Here is a 17,842-nt window from a genome sequence, read left to right on the forward strand (position 1 = left end):
TCTCAAGTAAACAGGAAGTAACATTACCTTGCGTGCTTTCTGCTGATACGTGACTGTTTTCTCTATGTGGTCCTTGGCCTTTTCCACATAGTTGGAGGACTGCTTGATGTTGTGCTCAATATGGTTCACCATCTCCCCCTGCGGGACACAAGAGGTAATTACATGCACTTTAAAAACAATGAAATGTACTGCCAAAACATGTCAATGGGCGACATGAAAATTAAAAAAAAATATATCTGAGCATTTCAGACATATCCGTGAGTGTTTGAGTTGTGTGTGTAAGAAGTTGAATGTCACACCTGAGCCTCCACCTCCATGGCCAAATACTGAAACATGTCGTGAAGATCTCTGATGCTTCGTTCCAGCTTGAGGATCTCGTCGTGCCGCGACTCGATCTCGTTCAGTGCTTGTTTGGTCGCCTTGGCGTCGCTCAGGATCTTCCCCACAAATTAAAAACTTGGTTTTAGGAATACAGAGACAGATCCAAATATTTTGCCAAAATAAAATATTTCATATATTATACGATTTTGAGAAATAATCCAGTAGGGATTTCTTTTCCCAAATATTGTGATTTTCAATGTAATATTTTCATTTTTAACAAACGAGCAATAAATTACACCGGTAGTATAATAACTAATATAAAATTTATTATACATAATTCACAACACATTTATCCCATACTCACATTTTGTGTGAAAATGTCTGTCTGGCCGCTTTCCAACATTGAATCAAGCTCCTGGTCTGTCACTTTTGCGCCAGCTATAAAAGCAAGATAACGTCGTTTAATAAATAATCTCATGAGTAACGAAAATCAGCCGAGAGGAGACAATACGTGGAACTCACTAATTCTGAGTTGCCTCTTTATCCTCTCCACGTTGCGCTCTCGGTACTGTTCCTGGATGGTGTTGCAGTGGCCCATTAGTTCCACAAACTCCCTGGACAGGACGGCATACTGTGCACAAAAAAAATATGGAGAGAAGAAATCTCAGTTCAAAAAGTGCTTAGGAGTAGATAAAAAAAAAAAAAAGAATGCATGGCATCACCTGTGTTCGCTGCATGCGAGCATTGACGGACACATATTTGCCATCGTCGTCTCCCTTCTTGGACTCGATGCCTGCGTTGCATGAGCAAGCAGTCAATCACACACGGAGAAAAAACATCTCAAATTTTCTGATAAAATGATTCCTGAATGTGGCCATGTTGTTAATGGAAGCAGTGCATGTCATCGGAGACTTAACTTTAAGAAACTTAAACCTATTAAGTCCAGTTAATTTCAAGTGTGACATTTACTCTTCAGTTTCTTGTGGACTTGACTGGACAGCGTCTTGATCTCGTCTCGTAGCGTCTGCAGCTCTTTCTTCATACCTGTAAAGATGACACCACGCCTTAGAAATGAAGTTGTGTCTAATTTGTGTACATTAGACACATTGCACATAAAAACACAAGTACATCTCACCCTCCTCTGGCAGCGCCACGCCCAGAACCGTTTTCTGCTTGTTCTCGAGATCGCACACCATTCTCTTCAGGGTGAAGAGACCCTCGTGGATTTCTTGTACCTGCACACGACAAACAACCCAGTTTTAGATCCACTGTTCTAAATCACTTACGATCTCATGAAAAATTGTCTTCACCTTTTTAAGGAAACTCTCATTGACCTTTTCCTCCTTGGCTGAGGAGCTTCCAGGTTTGATCATCAGCGATTTGCCCTCATCCTCATCGTCTGAAGCATCGCCTTTCTGCAAACATGGGAAAAGTAAACCAGAGTGAGACAACACTGTTAAGTTTCAAAGAATTTGCAATTTTTTTATGCAGGGTTAATTTTAGTTGGGCTTATTTGTGTATACATTTTGCAGGGTTAATTGACCAGAAGTTGTTTCCATCAAAATATTGTATTTGCAATATTGCCCCAGTCTAAAGTGACATAATTGTATGATCTTCTCCACTACATATCAAAAAGTACGTTTAACCCGAATGTCCAGTTTTTGTGACGTATATAGTGTGCCGTTAGATTTTTCGTATGCAAATCATGATGTGCCTTGATACAGAACTACGACTGCTCATGCACATCCTCCAACGGAAGTCGCCGATAAAACAACGCCCAAAGCGGACGTCGAGACAAAACGAAAGGTCAAATTGTCTTAAGGGCATTTCAAACGCATTTCGATTCTGTCCCAATGGGAAAGTTGTCGCGTGGAGAAAGATAAAATGTGCGACCGTTACTCGATTGCGTGCTAAAATGCATGCTAATGTGCTAAAGCTAATCACTCCTGCAGTCTTCTCACACTTACATTGCCCAATTCTTTAGTTCGATCCCGCATTTTCGTTGGCTCCTAACCGCGCAGAGTAATGCCGGAGACGCCGCAGCTGTACGCCGAAGTGTGTTGACTTGTCAGCGGGGTGAAGTAACGTCAGCGATGAAAATGTGGAAAGTTAATAGTTTGGTTGTCATTCAACAAGTTTACTCGTGGGCTTCGGTTTTCATTCTTCTTCACCTCCGCTGATTATCAGAGATGAACGATTGGTTCATTAGCGCCGTTTAGCGGCATAACAGTGTAATCTCACCATACACAACATAGTGTAGTACCTGTTCGGAACCGGTTTAACTGTCGGTTGATAAGCACCTTTGACTAAAACCCAATATTTGGCAGGGTTTCTACTTTTTAGACCTGGATATGACATCTCAAAATTTATATGTATTTATTAAGACAAATGTTTTGTTCGACACTTTCAATGACAGTGCTACTGGGCTCAACTGAACGTTCTTGATTTGATGGACTTCACCTCCCATGATGCACCGCGGCACCAGCGTCAAGCGCAAGTGGGAGGGAGAGCGAGAGCTGTCAGTGGCCGAGCACGGACGTCCAAATTCGGTCGACAAGCACCACCGTGAACACCTCGGGAGCAGCGAGTGAGGGAGGCGACCCACGGACACACGCCGGCCGTCCGCCCGCGTCGTCGTCCTTCGTCGCCGCTGCTGCAATGAAGCCAGAAGCGCTTGCTCGGCGTGGATGTAACGGCGGCGGACGTCATCCATGAGACCCCGCGGAGCTTGTGTGGCGCAGAAGACGACGACAAGATGAAGAAGCAGTTCAACCGAATGAGGCAGCTCGCCAACCAAACAGTGGGCAGGTAGGCTGCAATGAATGGAGGTCGTGTGATTGATGGCGTGGGCGTACACGCACAGGCGCGGACATGATGCCCGTGGATGACTGGGCACCCCCCCAACCCCCCCCCCACCCTTTCGGCACCCTGCAGTGATAAGTGGGGGTGGGGGGTGGATGGTCCCACTAGCATGGCTGTCACGTATTGATCTGACAATCACCACTGAGGACATTTGATTACGTTCACTATAGTCATTCAAAAGAAAACATTGTTTTTGTCATTGGCTCTCATTAGATGGGTGTACCTAAATGAGTTTGAATTGTGACTGATGATATTCAACATACCTTATGTGTCATACAATTGTAGTATTTTTTATTTTTTTCCAATGTGCATCATTGTTGCGACATTGTAGATTATGAAGTCAACGCGTCTTTTTGTGTTTAGATTGGTCCCAGCAGACAAAATGCAATTTTTTTTTCTTCAGTTGTTGCATTCCAGAAAAGCTTTTTTAATCCCGGACTTGAACCGGCTGTCCAAGTATTTTGTGGCCGTACCAGTTAAACACTGCGACACGTCACGCTTGATGAGGGATGTGATTCATCCTGCCTAAAACCACAAAGTGTAGAAACACTTGACATTTTCTACCTGTCTTCTTTTCTTCTCATCTCTCGGCTTAGCTCTCAGGTGAAATGGGAGTGAAATTCTGGCACAAATTGTACAGCATGATGGATGCAAGCTTTTTTTTTTCTGTCTTAATATTCATCTGTGAAAAACACCCTGGATCTCCATGGTGCCCCCTGAAATCTTTTCGTTTTTGTGGGTTTTATATTTACCCAATTTCCACTATAGTACAGGCTTGCATGTTGTTGGAGCACGTGTCGACCACACAGTAAGAAAGTGGGTCGACTTGTCGCCTCTCATTGACCAACGAGCTCAGTGTTTGTTCAAACGGAAGCCGGGACCGCCGGCCTGCAGACAGTGGCGCTGAATTTCAGCCCTGAATGAAAAGATATTAGTGAAACACAGAAACTCATCATCATGCTTTTGTTTTACCAAAAGTTTTGCAATATTTGTTGCATTTATTTAGCACCACCATGTTTTTCCCCACCAAAACTTGTTCCCCCCTAATGGCGTCGCTCCAATCCAGATGTGGGTCGCCAGAGGTTCAGACGCAGTTCAGCTCATCTCCAAAACAGCAAGCGTGCAGCGTTAATCCTGCCTAAACTGTGTGACTGAGCGACAAAGTGTAAAGCCAAAGAGGGGAGGATGAGTGCCGGAGGATGACATGTCTTCTTCTTGCTTCATTCACTATTTCCATGGCAACGACGCCATCAAGAGAAAGATGGAGGCGGAAGTATGACGTGAGGAATTTGTTGTCACGAAAGAGGTATCGTGTGCACAAAATACTGATTTGTGGATTTGGACGTCTTGGTAATTATTTTGTGCGCATAGTACACCTAATGAGGCATGGAGTAAGAGTAAAAATGACTATTTTGATGAACCAATTGAAGCCTGCAGGCTATAAAAATGGAGAAGTTGTGTTGCATTTTAAAGTCATTAGCAGCTGCCGGTTCCTGTGAGTGAAGACGTGACTTGAAATGACTTTTTTCTTTAATGGCTTAATTTTTTTTTGGTGCTATTCTTCACATTGCGACCTAAACAGAATCCATTTAGGCTGTTCTGTTATTTTGATTTTCTGTTAACTTTCCAAAATTGACATGGCATGCTAGCTTCATGACAAGTCGTGACTACTTTATGTGTATCTATGCGTGCTCTCCTGTAGTGTTGTTGAGAAACATCTGCACTCTGGTGACCTGTGACCTTCCAACGCGAGCCTTAAAACTCGAGCGTGTCGACTGTGTGTCTGATGCAGCTGTGGTGGAACATGCCTTTGTTGCCGTGGCGACCGGGGCCCGGTTGTCTCGAGGTGACGTTAGCCAGCCAGCTGTACTGTCGGCGCGCTCTTGAGAGCACAGACGTGACAGGAAATGACATCACATGCTCGGAGACCCTTGATGAGGACCGCCTCCGAAATGTTTTGTTGGGGAATGTCGAAAAGCAGCTGCATCTTTTATTTAGAGCTGTTGCAGCAATCAGGGCAGCCTTTGTCGAGTCACATACGGGCGCCTTGCAATGCGTGACCTCGATTAGGTGTTTCCATGGCAACGGTTGTGGCCTCTTGTGACCATGGCAACGGCTATCTGTGTGATTCCCCATGTCCATGTGTTAGTGTGATCTTATACTGAGATGGTCGACGGATGAAAGTCGACCCAAGGGCATTCATCACATGACGCGTGGGCAACATCCGTAGCTAGTCGGCTCCAAATGTGTCAGATTGCAAAGGTGTCTCCTGGACCACTTAGCTATATTAATATAACGATTTACGTCCATCTACGAAAATTCTATTCCAAGAAAAAGGCTTGACTTTTCCTCACGAGCAATGTTTACGTGTATGTACTATAATCATTCATTTACACGATACGGATCTGTAAAAAGTCAAGTCCCAGAATGCCGGCTCGTGTGAGTCAGGCTCAGATGAGTCAGAGCTCAGTGGACTTTCCCACCGTCCGCCTCGTTCCTTCTCAGGACTGATGAGTGCATCTGTCTGGGAGCAACTTGGATGTATTTGTAAAGTAGCCATTTTGCTCTTACCGCTAGCAATTTGTACTTGTATTAATTAGCTACACTAAATTCGATTCTATCGTGACATTCTCAATTGTTCAATCTTTCATAAGTTTCAGGCAAGCAAGACCCCCCCAATATCTACACGTTCCTGATAACATCGAGGAACGAGGAATGTGGGTCGTAACGAGGAGGAGAGGCCTTGCGGGGAGTGCCGTAAATATCTCCCTGCTTTAAATGGCGCCCGCTGCTTTATTGGGAGCTCGCCGTAACGAGTCCACGCGGACCCAGAGGAACTGAGAGGGAGCCCGAGGGCAGTTGGCGCTTTGAAAAACGCACAGAATCCTCCTCTCTCTTTACTTCACCAAACATGCTGAGCTGCCTTGACACAAAAGGAGAGAGAGAGAGAGAGAGAGAGAGAGAAAGAGAGAGCGTCCTTGAAAATGTTGCTCAGTGATACTTTGTGCTTGCAACACACCTGCTTGATGGGGTAAAAGGAGGTGAACATCAGGATCCGTGGTCAAAAATTTATGAGCATTTATTTTTCCAAAAATATTCTAAAACTATATTTTTGCCGTTTGTAGTTGAAGGAATTGGTATGTTTGCTTTTTTTGGAAGCCTGCCTCCATAGTTAAGTACATGTCAACCTTGAGCTACTCGTCAATCGTCACCTGTTTTTTTTTTTTTTTTTTTATGATGTTTTGACAGGAGAGTACATATTGCACACGCCTGCCGCCACCGCAGCCACATTTTGTAAATCGAGCACGTTACAATATCATTAACAACCACAAACAAGCCTTTCATCAGATACACTGTCACTTATAAATTAATGTCAGAAAGTGTGATTATTTTTTCTTTTTTAACCTTGAGGGATGAAGTCCATATTGCCCAGATTTAAAAGCCGCACATTTTTATACGCTGCCGACTTCCTGTATTGAGTAGAGGCGTGGAAGTGTTGTTGTTATTTTTAGCCCGGCTGAATTATTGATGCTGTCGTTGAGAGAAACATTAAAGTTTTAAGTTGGAGCTGCTGCAGCAAGTTCTGTGTCAGAATCAGAACCTCAGCACTTACTCACCAGCTCCACGATGGGGAGTTGAAACTTTCCGTTTATCCGTTAGGGTTGCAGGTGAGCTACACAATGAAATGGAAGATGCTAGCTGAGATTGGACGCCATGTTTCAAAACGGTCTTGCCACCAAAGTGGGTCGGGGTACGGCGGTGGAATTTGGAGCGCAGCCCGCTTTGTCTATGTGCTGAGAGTTTGGAGAAGTGAGGCCTTGGGGATGGAGGGAGGGGGGCAACGTTGGGTCGTGAGCAGCATTTTCATGAGCTCCTCTTTCTGGGCCAGCTCCAGCTCCGGGCCGGGTTTGATTATCACGTGACCCCTATGTTTGTCATGCAATACCAGTACAGCACCAGTGCAGGGGGGCAAAGGGGATCCACTAGTTTTGCCCAAATCAATTTTTAAAAGTCTTGCATTTGCTACCGCTACTACTATTCTGCCTGCCTGTCGGTGACATCATCCCAGAAAGTATTTCCTCCCGCTCTGCGGTTGCCATGGAGACCACTGGCTGGTTAACAATGGGCTCAGATTGAAAGACCTATTAGTCACATCACTGCTAATCCTGACATTGAGGCTGTGACAGTGTGTCTATGAGGAGGTGGACGAAGTAGACGCACGCTAACACACATGCATGCTAACACTGGCTAGCATATGTACACACAAAAATATGTCCATTGGGTGGCAGAGTGATTGATGGCTGATGAGGTAAAGTGAAAGGACCAGATAGTCAGGTTTCATTCTTTCTTCCCTATGCTTCCTCCTCCTCCTCCTCACTTGATGCCTCGACGGGCCTGAAAGCACTTGCTGTCCCACCTACTGGTGAGGGCATGTGGAAACGAAAGCTACGGATGAGCAGGGCTCGAGCTGCACTTCTGTGAGTTTGTGTTTTTTGTTTTAATATTATGTCGAACAAGAAGTGAGGAAGGACCAACCCAAGTGGGGTGATGACTTTATTGATCGCTTGCCGCTTGACAGACGGACGTCAGCGAGAATACTGCTTTGTTGTCGACAGATTTTGTATTGCAAAAGTTTGAAGAACATGGTTTTTCATTGAGGACTTTTCTGAAGTCAAAAGTGTGTGTGTGGGGGGGGTCCCACGAGTCTTTGCGTCAACACTGAAACTAGCAATGAATCATTTGCCTCCTACAATATTCATAAAAAATGCAGCGAATGGCATTGTGACATGCATGTAATATCTGTGTGTTTCCCAGTTGCTATAGCAACCATATCCGTCCAAATTGAGCCTGACTCACAACGAGGCTTCTTTTCTTTCTTCCCTCGCAGGGCTGAGAAGACCGAAGTGTTAAGCGAAGACCTCCTGCAGGTATGTCCTAATGGACACCCGCGCTCATTTCAAATGAATGAAAATAATTTGATGGATTTATTGTAAGTTTCTTCTTTGTTGTATGTCAGGCGGAGAAACGTCTGGAGCTGGTCAAGCAGGTGTCGCACAGCACCCACAAGAAGTTGGCGGCGTGTCTGCAGGGTCAGCAGAACGTGGAGGTGGACAAGAAGTCGGTCAGGTCGCCGTCGGTGAGAAGACAAACACTTGTTTATTGACCTCATTGACTGAGATTAAACGTGCTGGACTCCAGTCCAGTAGGTGGCACTGCAGGAAAGAAGGAAGAGGAGAAGCGGCAGTAAAAGTCTCATGTGAAGCCGGTTATCATTGTGATCTTTTTTGTGTTTTCATGTAGAAGAAACTTCCTCTCGCGACGCTAGCACAATGTATGGTGGAGGGGGCGGCGTTGCTCGGGGACGAGTCTATGCTTGGGTGAGCACAGGGAATCGGTGGTGGCGGAGCTATGAGTGCTTGGCATACTCCCAGTCCTAAATGGCCGTCGTCGCTTCTGCTGCCGTAGGAAGATGCTGAAGCTGTGCGGAGAGACGCAGGACAAACTGTCCCAGGAGCTCGTCCTGTTCGAAGGCACCATCGAGAGAGACGTCATGGACCCGCTATATGACCTCGCCGAGGTAGTATAGCCAGGCTTGAAAATTGGCAGGAGAGGAGGAGGAGGGGGGGGGGTAATGAAATGCTTGTGACCTTGCATTTGCCGCTCTACCTCAATGTGACACCTGCATGCTTGTAAAAGAATCCGCATGAGAGCAGCGCTCATGATTGACTGTGTGTGTGTCGCAGCTGACAACAAAAGTCAACTCTCCTTGCCTCCCTCAGGTGGAAATCCCAAACATCCAGAAACAAAGGAAACATTTAACCAAACTGGTCCTGGATATGGACTCCGCTCGCACGCGGTTCGTCTTGCACCATTGTAGATGTGTGTGTGAGAAACAAACCTGAGATCAGTCTGATTTCCATCCTTCACGTTGAAACCACAGGTACTATCAGTCCGGCAAGTCGTCGGGCCTGTCCAGCAACCTGCAGCCCAGCGGCGGCAAGGCCGAGCACCTGAGGGAGGAGATGGAGGAGGCCGCCAATCGCATGGAGATCTGTCGGGTCAGGGCTTCACCTTGACGCAATTGACTTCTCCAATGGACCCGATATTCATTTGTTTTTGCTCGCCGTCACCAGGACCAGCTGTCCGCCGACATGTACAGCTCCATGGCCAAAGAACTCGACTATGCAAGCTATTTCCAGACCGTATGTAAAAAAAATAAAGCGTAACCCACACCGACGCACACGCCCACACTGACGCCTGCTGTGTGTCCTGCAGCTGATTGAAGTCCAGGCCGAGTACCACAGGAAGTCACTGGAGCTGCTGCAGAACATTCTGCCTCAGATTAAAGCTCATCAAGGTAAACAACACACACTGCTTTTAAAAATAGAAAAATCAGCAGTATAGTGGGGAACACTGTATCTAATGTGTGCGTGTGTGTTTTGTCAGAGTCGTGGGCGGAGAAGCCTTGCTACGGGAAGCCGCTGGAAGAGCACTTAGAGCTCAGCGGGAGAGATATTGCTTTCCCCATCGAGGCCTGTGTCACCATGCTGCTGGAGTGCGGCATGGAAGAGGAGGTCAGACACACACATGTGCGCTAGCTGAGATGATGTCATGCACGCACACACAAAATCATTTGACCTCCATGACGCTCAAAAGTGATGTGTTTTCAGGGTTTGTTCCGAGTGGCTCCGTCCGCCTCCAAGCTGAAGAAGCTCAAGGCGTCTTTGGACTGCGGCGTGCTGGACGTTCAGGAGTACTCGGCTGACCCGCACGCCATCGCAGGTGAGCTCTTGTGTTGCCACGTGTGCATTCTCATGGCTTGAATGTCGTTGCCATAAATTCAATCCTTGTCCTGTAGGCGCTTTGAAATCTTACCTGCGTGAGCTCCCCGAGCCCCTGATGACCTTTGAGCTTTACAACGACTGGATTCAGGCCTCAAAGTAAGGAGCCTTTACATCTACAGGGTGGAATTGTCTGATTATTATTATTATTTTTTTAACTTGGTCCTGCTTCCTACAGTATTCCAGACCAGGACAAAAGGTTGCAGGCTCTCCGCGGCGCTTGTGACAAACTCCCGCCAGCCAGCAACAACAACTTCAGGTGAGACTGAAAAAAGGCTTCCAGTTGTTGGCTCCTTTTGGATATTTGCTGGAGGCCCGTGATGAAAGCGATGAGACGGAGCGCAAACTGCACGCGTGCGTGTATCTGTCGCATCTTACAAATGGAGTTTATTTTTAGCGCTTCTTCTCAGAGGAGATGTCAGACAGCGTCGCTCACCATAGCGAGCCGCCTGATGCTCGCACGAGCACACACGGCCGGCCCACTGGCCCACTTTTGTGTCCTCAAGGGTCTTCTCAAATGGGGAGTTGTGTTTAGCTCTGGGAGGCTTTTATGGAAGTTTATCACACGCGGCTCCACTTGGTTGTCGGGAAACTTGCACAGCTCAGTAATCTCGTGTTTTTCTTCTTCTGGCTCCGCCGGGAAATGAAGAAATGAGAAGTAGGTTATGCAAATGTGCGTGACGACCTTGCTCTTACTCCCTGCCAAATGTTTGCAGATATTTGATTAAGTTCCTGTCCAAATTGACGGAATACCAGGACGTGAACAAGATGACTCCCGGGAACATCGCCATCGTGCTGGGGCCCAACCTGCTGTGGACGCACAGCGACGGGTAGGACCAGGTTACATTTACAAAAAAATATTTAGTTGAATATTTTTTTTTATACCTCATTTAAAAACGACCGTCCATATTCGTCCTTTTGAATAATTACAAATCCCACGATGACATCTCAAGACAGTAGCACCACCTTCAGACTTGTTATCGTCCTTTCGGATGTGCTGATAAAAATCTCCGGACGACCGTTTCCGAGCTGGAGTCTGTTTACGATGGTGACGCAGCAGTTTGAGAAGAAGTCGCCCTCCCTGGCATCTTTCGAAATGTCTCGGCTATCAATCTATCAAGTTCTCTAACAGCTTTGCTAATGTTTCCTCTGCAGATGGTGCAAGTGCAGATACTTGGGCTTAAAAAAAAATGTCAATTTTATAACAAATCTGTTTTGGTAGCTTGGTCCAAGACATCGTGTGAGTCGTTCACCTTGTGTCCTCTGCAGCAACATCACAGAGATGATGACCACAGTGTCCCTGCAAATCGTCGGCATCATCGAGCCCATCATCCAGCACGCCGACTGGTTCTTCCCCGGAGGTGAGGTGCTCACACCTGCTCAAATATAATCTTCAACGCTCCCATCTCCATTTTTTTTCTTATAACCAGAAATTGAGTTCAACGTGACGGGCAACTACGGCAGTCCGGTGCACAGCAACCACAACGCCAACTACAGCTCCATGCCGTCTCCCGACATGGAGCAGATGGAGCGGCGGCAGAACGAGCAGAGCCGCAGACCCCTCAGCGTGGCCACTGACAACATGATGCTGGAGTTCTACAAGAAAGATGGGTATGACTGTTGGTTTTCAAAAAAATACTCCCAAATTGGCTAACGTAACTAGTGGTTCTGAAAGGGACTTGAAGTCAAAAGTGACAAAGGATTATGTCTCGCTCCCTTTTTGTGATCCTCCTACCATTCTTTTAAAGCTCTTATCCGTCCCACCGGGGCGTCTCGGCGCAGCTCGGCTAATTAACCCGGACCCGGCTCTGATCCGTAGCCAGCGGCAGTCTTAGCTGTAAAGGATTTGACGTGAAAGTATCTGAGCGTGATACGAATAATCAATTTTGTTCAACTTATTTGGCCCTCTTGAATACTTTTTCTTAGTATTATTTTGAAGAATGGATCACCTTTATGAAGGAGTCCCAACCAGATTGAATTTGTTTTAAGGACATCTTTGTTGAGCCCCAACACAAGTTTCACAGATTGACCTTTCTTTGTGTCCTCATTCTACTTCTTTCTCTCAATTTGAACCATGCAGCATCAGGAAGATCCAGAGGTAGCGTAATCGCCCTTTCACCCCTCTCGTTACGGATTCTTTGTGTGTTGTGTCGGTGTTGGGTGGACTCGTTATCCAAGTTGTGTATCCAAGTTGCATCATTGTGATGTTTGGATTCATTCGACGGGAAGACGCAAGGGTATCCGTGTTCTTACGTCGGAAGTTGATCCCGCGAACGAGCCCCTCCCCCCAAGCTCAAGCCCTCCTTTGCAGTGATTGGCTGTGCGTCTGTGTCCCACTACAGCATGGGAGTCAGGGTGATGGACACCTCTTGGGTGTCCCGCAGGGGCTCGTCGTCCTCGCGTAAAACCACATCCACGCCCCCCAGCGTGCGGGCGCCCACCCCGCCCACGGACGCGCTCACCCCCGAGCCGCCCGGAACCCCCTCGGGGTCACCCTCCCCCACCCCTCCTCCCACTAACAACGAGCGAGCCAGGTAAGGCTGTTGTGCCACCCCCAAGGCCACCTCCCCCTATTTCAGCCCCCGAACCTGCGCCCCGCAGCTGACTGCATACTAGTGCCCCTCCAAAGATCTTCCTTCAACTTTTTAACCTTTGACCCCAGACATGCTTGAATATGTTTTTTTAGCCCCTTTCACGCTGCCTTCCGAGCATATTTGCGCATCGGAGGCGTTACGGTGTTTTCGCAGTTATTGTAAGATGTCACAAGATGGTACAAGGTTTGCGGTAATAGGATTTTTTTTTTTTTTTCCCGTCAATATTGGCGAATAAATTCCAAAACTCTGCTAAGAGATGAGTGAATTACTAGCAAATTGCAACCCTGCGTGGGAAGGCTGCAATATTCTCCTCTCACATCAACATAGTTCCTCGGCACCGAGATAACGTCAAAAGAAGCGCAACTCTCGGCGATGCAACTGTACTCCTGTGATGCGCCAATTGCGTCGGCGTGAAAGGGGCCACGGCTGCACGTGCGGCGCTCTCATGTTGTCTTTTGGCCGTCAGCCCCCGCATGTTTCACAGCTTCACCTTCCATTGTCGCAAGGCTCTGCAGTGGATGAGGTGACGCTTCTTTTTTCTTCCTCACCATCGGGTGATGTTTCCTACCCATTTCTCCTCTCCAACAGCTTCCCCGCTCGCCGTAAAAGATTTCTTTTTCATTCCAGCTCGGATGACGCTTCGGACGCCTGTAACGCTCACCCCTCCCCCGAGGAGGAGAGGCCGCCCCCCCCTTACCCGTCTTCCTCACCTTTCTCGCTCCCTCCCCAACACTTTTCCGCCCGAGCACCCCCCGGTATGCGCCCGCTCTCCCGCAGTCCCGAATGCGTGCCCATGGGCCCGTCGCCCGTCCCCCGCCGCTCGGGCTACAGCCCGCCCCCGTTCCTCCACTCCCTGTGCCCGTCCCCGCAGCCCCTTGACATCAACTCCAACCCACGAGCCCAAAGCTCCCCGCCCTTGCACAAGCAGGCCTCCCTAGCCGAGCCCCTGCATGCGCCCCCTGCCGACACAAACGGCTCCTCCCTCTACATCAAACCCCCGCTCGTTCTTACTCGCCACGATTTATTCCTGGGCTCCCCCAAACCCCCTGGCACGCCCTTATCCGCCCCCCCTCCTTGGGCCACCTGTAGCCGAGAACGAGGACGCAAGGCCGCTAGGTAAATGCAAGAACATCCTTATTTTTTTACCCCCCCACACACAGGTAAGAGGTGGGTGATGGGATAGCAGCAGCATTTTTTTTTTTTTTTTTTGCCGTTATCCAATGCATCTTTAATGCAAGTCATCGCTGCTACGTGCTGGTTGCCAGGAAATGCGGAGGAGGCAGTTGCTAGGCAACAAGGAAGAGTCAAAGCCTTCTGTGATGAAAGGGGGATTACGTGTGGGCAGGAAACAGGAGTCCGCAAAGTGATCTTGTATCATTTCAGAAATATTTAACCAATTACTTTCTACCTTACCTTTGGGCCTGGGTCCAAAATAAAAGCTTGAACTTTTTGATTATGACAAGTGGGTGGTGATGAGTCACATCAGCATGTGTGAGACTCCACCACTCCACACGCAAAAATAGGAAAGCATGGTTGTGACGTCGTATCATGTGAATGTCAAAGGCTCATTTGCATGGCTCCGCCCCCAATTTGAAACACTGCAGTCATCCTCATTTGCTGGAAACTTCTGTCGAGCCATTTTTGCCCTTCAACCCTCATTATGGTTATCCTGTAAGTTGAGGTGTGAGATCTTTTTATAATTACAATAATGCAGGGTGCAAGTATGATGGGTGAGGTCATCTTGGAATCTAAAGAGGTGCTTTATGTTTCATTTCAGCACCCTGAAGAACAAAGAACTGTCTCCAGTCATTGGGCAGAAGGGATTCCAGGGGACACTTTCTTCTGGCTGCCAGTCTGAGCACAGCCCACACACACTACGGAGAGGTAAGATGATGTCATCACATGTGCCTCTAGTTAACCTCAAAGTTTGGATGTTTTTTTTTTATCTCATCCCCTAGCAAAGAAGCTTGCTCCAATCCCGCCTAAAGTCCCCTACAGCCAGACGGGGGCTGTGTCGGAGCAATCCACGGGCCAGCCGTCTCCTGTCAGCCTGTCGCCCACCCCCCCTAGCACCCCTTCGCCATACGGCTTCGGCTACCCGCAGGGTTACGCCACTATCGGCTCCCTGGGACACGTCCAGATGGCCGGCACGCCGTCTCTGTCCTCGCCGCCTTCGCTGGCCGGGACGCTCACCAAAGTCCGGCCCACGCCCAAGCCGCCCCGGCAGAGGCCCAGCTTGCCTCCGCCTCAGCCGCCCTCCACACCCGGCACCAGCCCCCAGCCACTGGAGCACTCGTCGGGCCTGCTGGATGGTTTGTCTCCTGGAGAAAGCATGTCCACAGGTACGAGCTGTCATTTTCTTCAATAAGATTTAAGTCCACTACGAGAGTATCAAAACTCAAAGGGTCAAACTCTCATTTTTGTGAGTCGGTATTTGTGTTCGATGACCACTCAACAGGTTGAACTGTTCTGATGTGAAATTGTTGTTGATTATTTGCAGCCGTTTGAGCCGTCGTTTTGTTTGAGGGACTTTTAGGGTAAGCAGGACTTCATTTAACCCCCACCATCCCTCCAACTTGCATCTTGGCCACATGGCGACCCCCCCCCCCCACCATAAATCAGAGCCAATGTCTCATTGCGCCCATTTTGCATGGCTCATGCGGGCACGATGGGTGCACAAAATGAAACGAAGCTAAACACAGCTTGGTCCCTCTAATTCCTGCTGCCAGCTTTGAGCGTCACTCCCACCTTTTGCCACCGCCTCCCTCCCTCCCTCTCCCCACTCCTCCATGTGTGCATCTACAGAATATTATTTCATATTGGACTGGGCTTTGCTACGAGGTAGTCGGTGTACATCTTGTATAACAGAAAGTTACATCCTCCTGCTCTGTGATGTTTTCACGGAAATATTGAAGAGCATTCCAAAGGCAACTCATGAAGCGCTGTTCAACTCCATGCCCATCAGTTTTTAAGTCAATGCTGGAAAACAATGTTGACACTTTGACCCAAATTGGACAGTTTAGGCTATCTGAGGTATTTTGAGGGAGTAGTAAATGTACATTGTTGTACAACCTGTACTTGGACTACTTTATGACGTTCGTAGCCAAGTGTCATTTCTTCAGTCTTGAAAATATAGAATCAAATATTTACATAACGGATGAGTGGACACGGTAGAAACATTGTAAAACATTCTCTGGTCATCTTGTGATATTATTTTCCTTCCCCATGCCTGATTTGGACTCGCACACTCCTCGCCCAGCATGGCCCCAACCCCCACCTGGAATCTTCTCAGCATCCCAAGGCTCTCTGAATGATGAGTAAATGTTTTCCTCTTGCTCCTGCAGATTCCTTCTGCAACCTAGATATTCCCGTCATTAACATGGAGCTGGACAGCCTTCTGGACTTGGCTCACATCACCCACCTCAGGCACTCGGTAGCGCTGCTGGACTCGAGCCGCCTCAGAACAACCGAGTCGGAGGGGGGGGAGGATTCGGAGAGTACGGTCCTATGACGCCGCACCCTCTCCCCTCCTTTCTCCTTCTCCCCTAATGTATTCATCCATTTGGATTGCCCCCCCCCCTCTTTTTGGTTTCTATTTGCCTTATTTGATGACTTGAACGCCAGACAAGGAACACACAAGCGCGCCAATCTTCTGCAAGGAATATCGACAACTATTCCCCTCTCGGCATGGACATCAAGCCTGAGTGTGCACTGCATGTGTGTGCGCGTGCGTATTATCAACCAACATGCACGTTGTAGATACTTAGCCGATAAACAAACAAAAAAAAACATCTTGGTGGTTAAAATTAATTTAGTGAAAACTATTTATTGTCTATACTGTACATTTGCAGAGTTTATGATTTCCAATCAAACATCAGATCATATTTTATATTGACAGGAGAACACATAATACATCCGAAAAAGACGGTTAACAGATTGACCATTTAAATCAGTGTTTCCATAGTGTACCGCTAGAGGGAGCTTGCGCACCACACTTTGAGAAGAACCCTTGATCGAGAAGGTCATTGAGGTGAACGAGAAGAAAACATGCTCTCATCACCAAGAGGGGGCCCTACTATTTTTGTCCCAGTTGATGGATGCACTTTTTTTCTACATGGATGATGACTACATGTGAAGGCATAGATGTGCAAAGCATCCTGTTTATTTTCAGCAGAGTATTTATGATACAGATCTATTTCTTGCAAACGCTTTTTACTTGACACCCATGTGGGCAAGGAGAAGCTTTCAAACGTGGGACCAGATATATCTCTCACTTGACACACGCAAAAAAAAAAAAAAAAGACTGTAAATAAGTTGTTGTACATACATGCTATGTATATAGGGACTTCAGTATAAATATATATGTAGATGTATAGAAATACTGGCTGGATTGAAATGAACACATGAAGATAACACTCATTGTTTTGTCTCCATTTTTCATATTAGCACTTATTAGTCTATTGTTTTACACAATTAACACCCTTGGGTTGATTTGAATATTTATTTGATAAAAGAAATGGACAATACATGTTGACTTGGACATGTAAATTAGTGGGACTGAACTGCTCAAAAACAGACCAGAGCTCGATTCACAATATGAATTAATGGCTAATCTGCAATGTTTACAATTTCAATATTTGATTAAACCTACTGTAGAACAAGTCAAATAATCACCCGCCTTTATGTTGTGTTGTTTGTGTTTTACGCGATTCACTGGAATGTAAAACTGGCAGGTTGTGTGTGTTTTGTGGTGGAGGGTCCGTGTCTCTTTTGGTCATTGGATATTTCATTTGGAAGCAGATATTAAAGATGGAAAAATGACTGGATATTTGATTTTCGTTTTGAATTAGAAACACTAAACTTGAAATATAATATTTCTCGGGGTTTTTTTTTTTGTCTGATAAGAGGAGAGAAAAGTCAATCTACAGTTTGATTTTCAATATTTAGTCCTCCAACGAAAATGGAAACACGGTTCTATTTGATTGGGATTCCCAGTTGTCACCAACTGCATTTCACATGCTGACCAGGAGATGGCGACAGCGTGGTTCTTGAAGACTAATGTTCTATAATAATTGGCAGGCTGCTCGTTCACTTTAATTTCCAGGGTAAACCGAATCAGTCACCTCTACAGGCCACCTGGTGGCGCTAGCGTGCAAAGCGTCGTTCGACATGCAGGAGAAGAAGTTTGCTATTTGGTGGAAGTGACGTCAGACCCTCAGGTTA

General features: G+C 47.0%; 3 protein-coding genes across 4 annotated transcripts in view; 2 read left to right on the forward strand and 1 right to left on the reverse strand.

The window, feature by feature from the left end:
• Nucleotides 1-487, forward strand: part of srcap (Snf2-related CREBBP activator protein) — a 20,245-nt gene extending 19,758 nt beyond the window's left edge. Inside the window, exon 34 of the transcript XR_015854148.1 lies at nucleotides 92-487. The gene's annotated coding sequence lies outside the window, so the exon portion shown is untranslated. The remainder of the gene's footprint in view (nucleotides 1-91) is intronic.
• Nucleotides 1-2,525, reverse strand: part of stx4 (syntaxin 4) — a 3,242-nt gene extending 717 nt beyond the window's left edge. Inside the window, exons 1-9 of the mRNA XM_088360641.1 lie at nucleotides 2,289-2,525; nucleotides 1,632-1,736; nucleotides 1,457-1,556; nucleotides 1,291-1,365; nucleotides 1,044-1,114; nucleotides 844-952; nucleotides 686-759; nucleotides 300-437; nucleotides 28-138 (exon numbers count right to left, since the gene is read on the reverse strand). Of these exons, the coding sequence (XP_088216767.1) occupies nucleotides 28-138; nucleotides 300-437; nucleotides 686-759; nucleotides 844-952; nucleotides 1,044-1,114; nucleotides 1,291-1,365; nucleotides 1,457-1,556; nucleotides 1,632-1,736; nucleotides 2,289-2,318 (813 nt within the window). The 5' untranslated portion in view covers nucleotides 2,319-2,525. The remainder of the gene's footprint in view (nucleotides 1-27; nucleotides 139-299; nucleotides 438-685; nucleotides 760-843; nucleotides 953-1,043; nucleotides 1,115-1,290; nucleotides 1,366-1,456; nucleotides 1,557-1,631; nucleotides 1,737-2,288) is intronic.
• Nucleotides 2,046-17,445, forward strand: arhgap44b (Rho GTPase activating protein 44b). 2 transcript variants are annotated; one of them, XM_088360625.1, is made up of 24 exons: nucleotides 2,046-2,127; nucleotides 2,738-3,129; nucleotides 8,072-8,111; nucleotides 8,201-8,320; nucleotides 8,485-8,561; nucleotides 8,650-8,761; nucleotides 8,964-9,040; nucleotides 9,125-9,242; nucleotides 9,318-9,386; nucleotides 9,460-9,541; nucleotides 9,631-9,758; nucleotides 9,855-9,966; nucleotides 10,043-10,124; nucleotides 10,204-10,284; nucleotides 10,742-10,855; nucleotides 11,295-11,386; nucleotides 11,456-11,636; nucleotides 12,106-12,123; nucleotides 12,368-12,559; nucleotides 13,086-13,142; nucleotides 13,247-13,735; nucleotides 14,397-14,503; nucleotides 14,578-14,961; nucleotides 15,964-17,445. In XM_088360625.1, the coding sequence occupies exons 2-24, from the start codon at nucleotides 3,077-3,079 to the stop codon at nucleotides 16,128-16,130; spliced, it is 2,952 nt and encodes a 983-aa protein (XP_088216751.1). In that variant the 5' UTR covers nucleotides 2,046-2,127; nucleotides 2,738-3,076; the 3' UTR covers nucleotides 16,131-17,445. The 2 variants fall into 2 exon arrangements, with proteins under 2 accessions (XP_088216751.1, XP_088216752.1); XM_088360626.1 differs by lacking the exon at nucleotides 2,046-2,127 and having other exon boundaries at nucleotides 2,141-3,129.
• Nucleotides 17,446-17,842: the final 397 nt, after the last annotated feature.

Source organism: Syngnathus floridae, chromosome 18, assembly GCF_059516105.1.
Source record: "Syngnathus floridae isolate MCC-2025c chromosome 18, RoL_Sflo_1.0, whole genome shotgun sequence".
Lineage (NCBI taxonomy): Eukaryota > Metazoa > Chordata > Actinopteri > Syngnathiformes > Syngnathidae > Syngnathus > Syngnathus floridae.

Excerpts from the sequence above, each read along its gene's own strand:
- arhgap44b (XM_088360625.1), top strand. The coding sequence starts at position 3,077 with ATGAAGAAGCAGTTCAACCGAATGAGGCAGCTCGCCAACCAAACAGTG. Across the intron at positions 9,243-9,317 it reads ATCGCATGGAGATCTGTCGG|GACCAGCTGTCCGCCGACAT; the intron begins GTCAGGGCTTCA and ends CGCCGTCACCAG. Across the intron at positions 10,856-11,294 it reads CTGTGGACGCACAGCGACGG|CAACATCACAGAGATGATGA; the intron begins GTAGGACCAGGT and ends TGTCCTCTGCAG.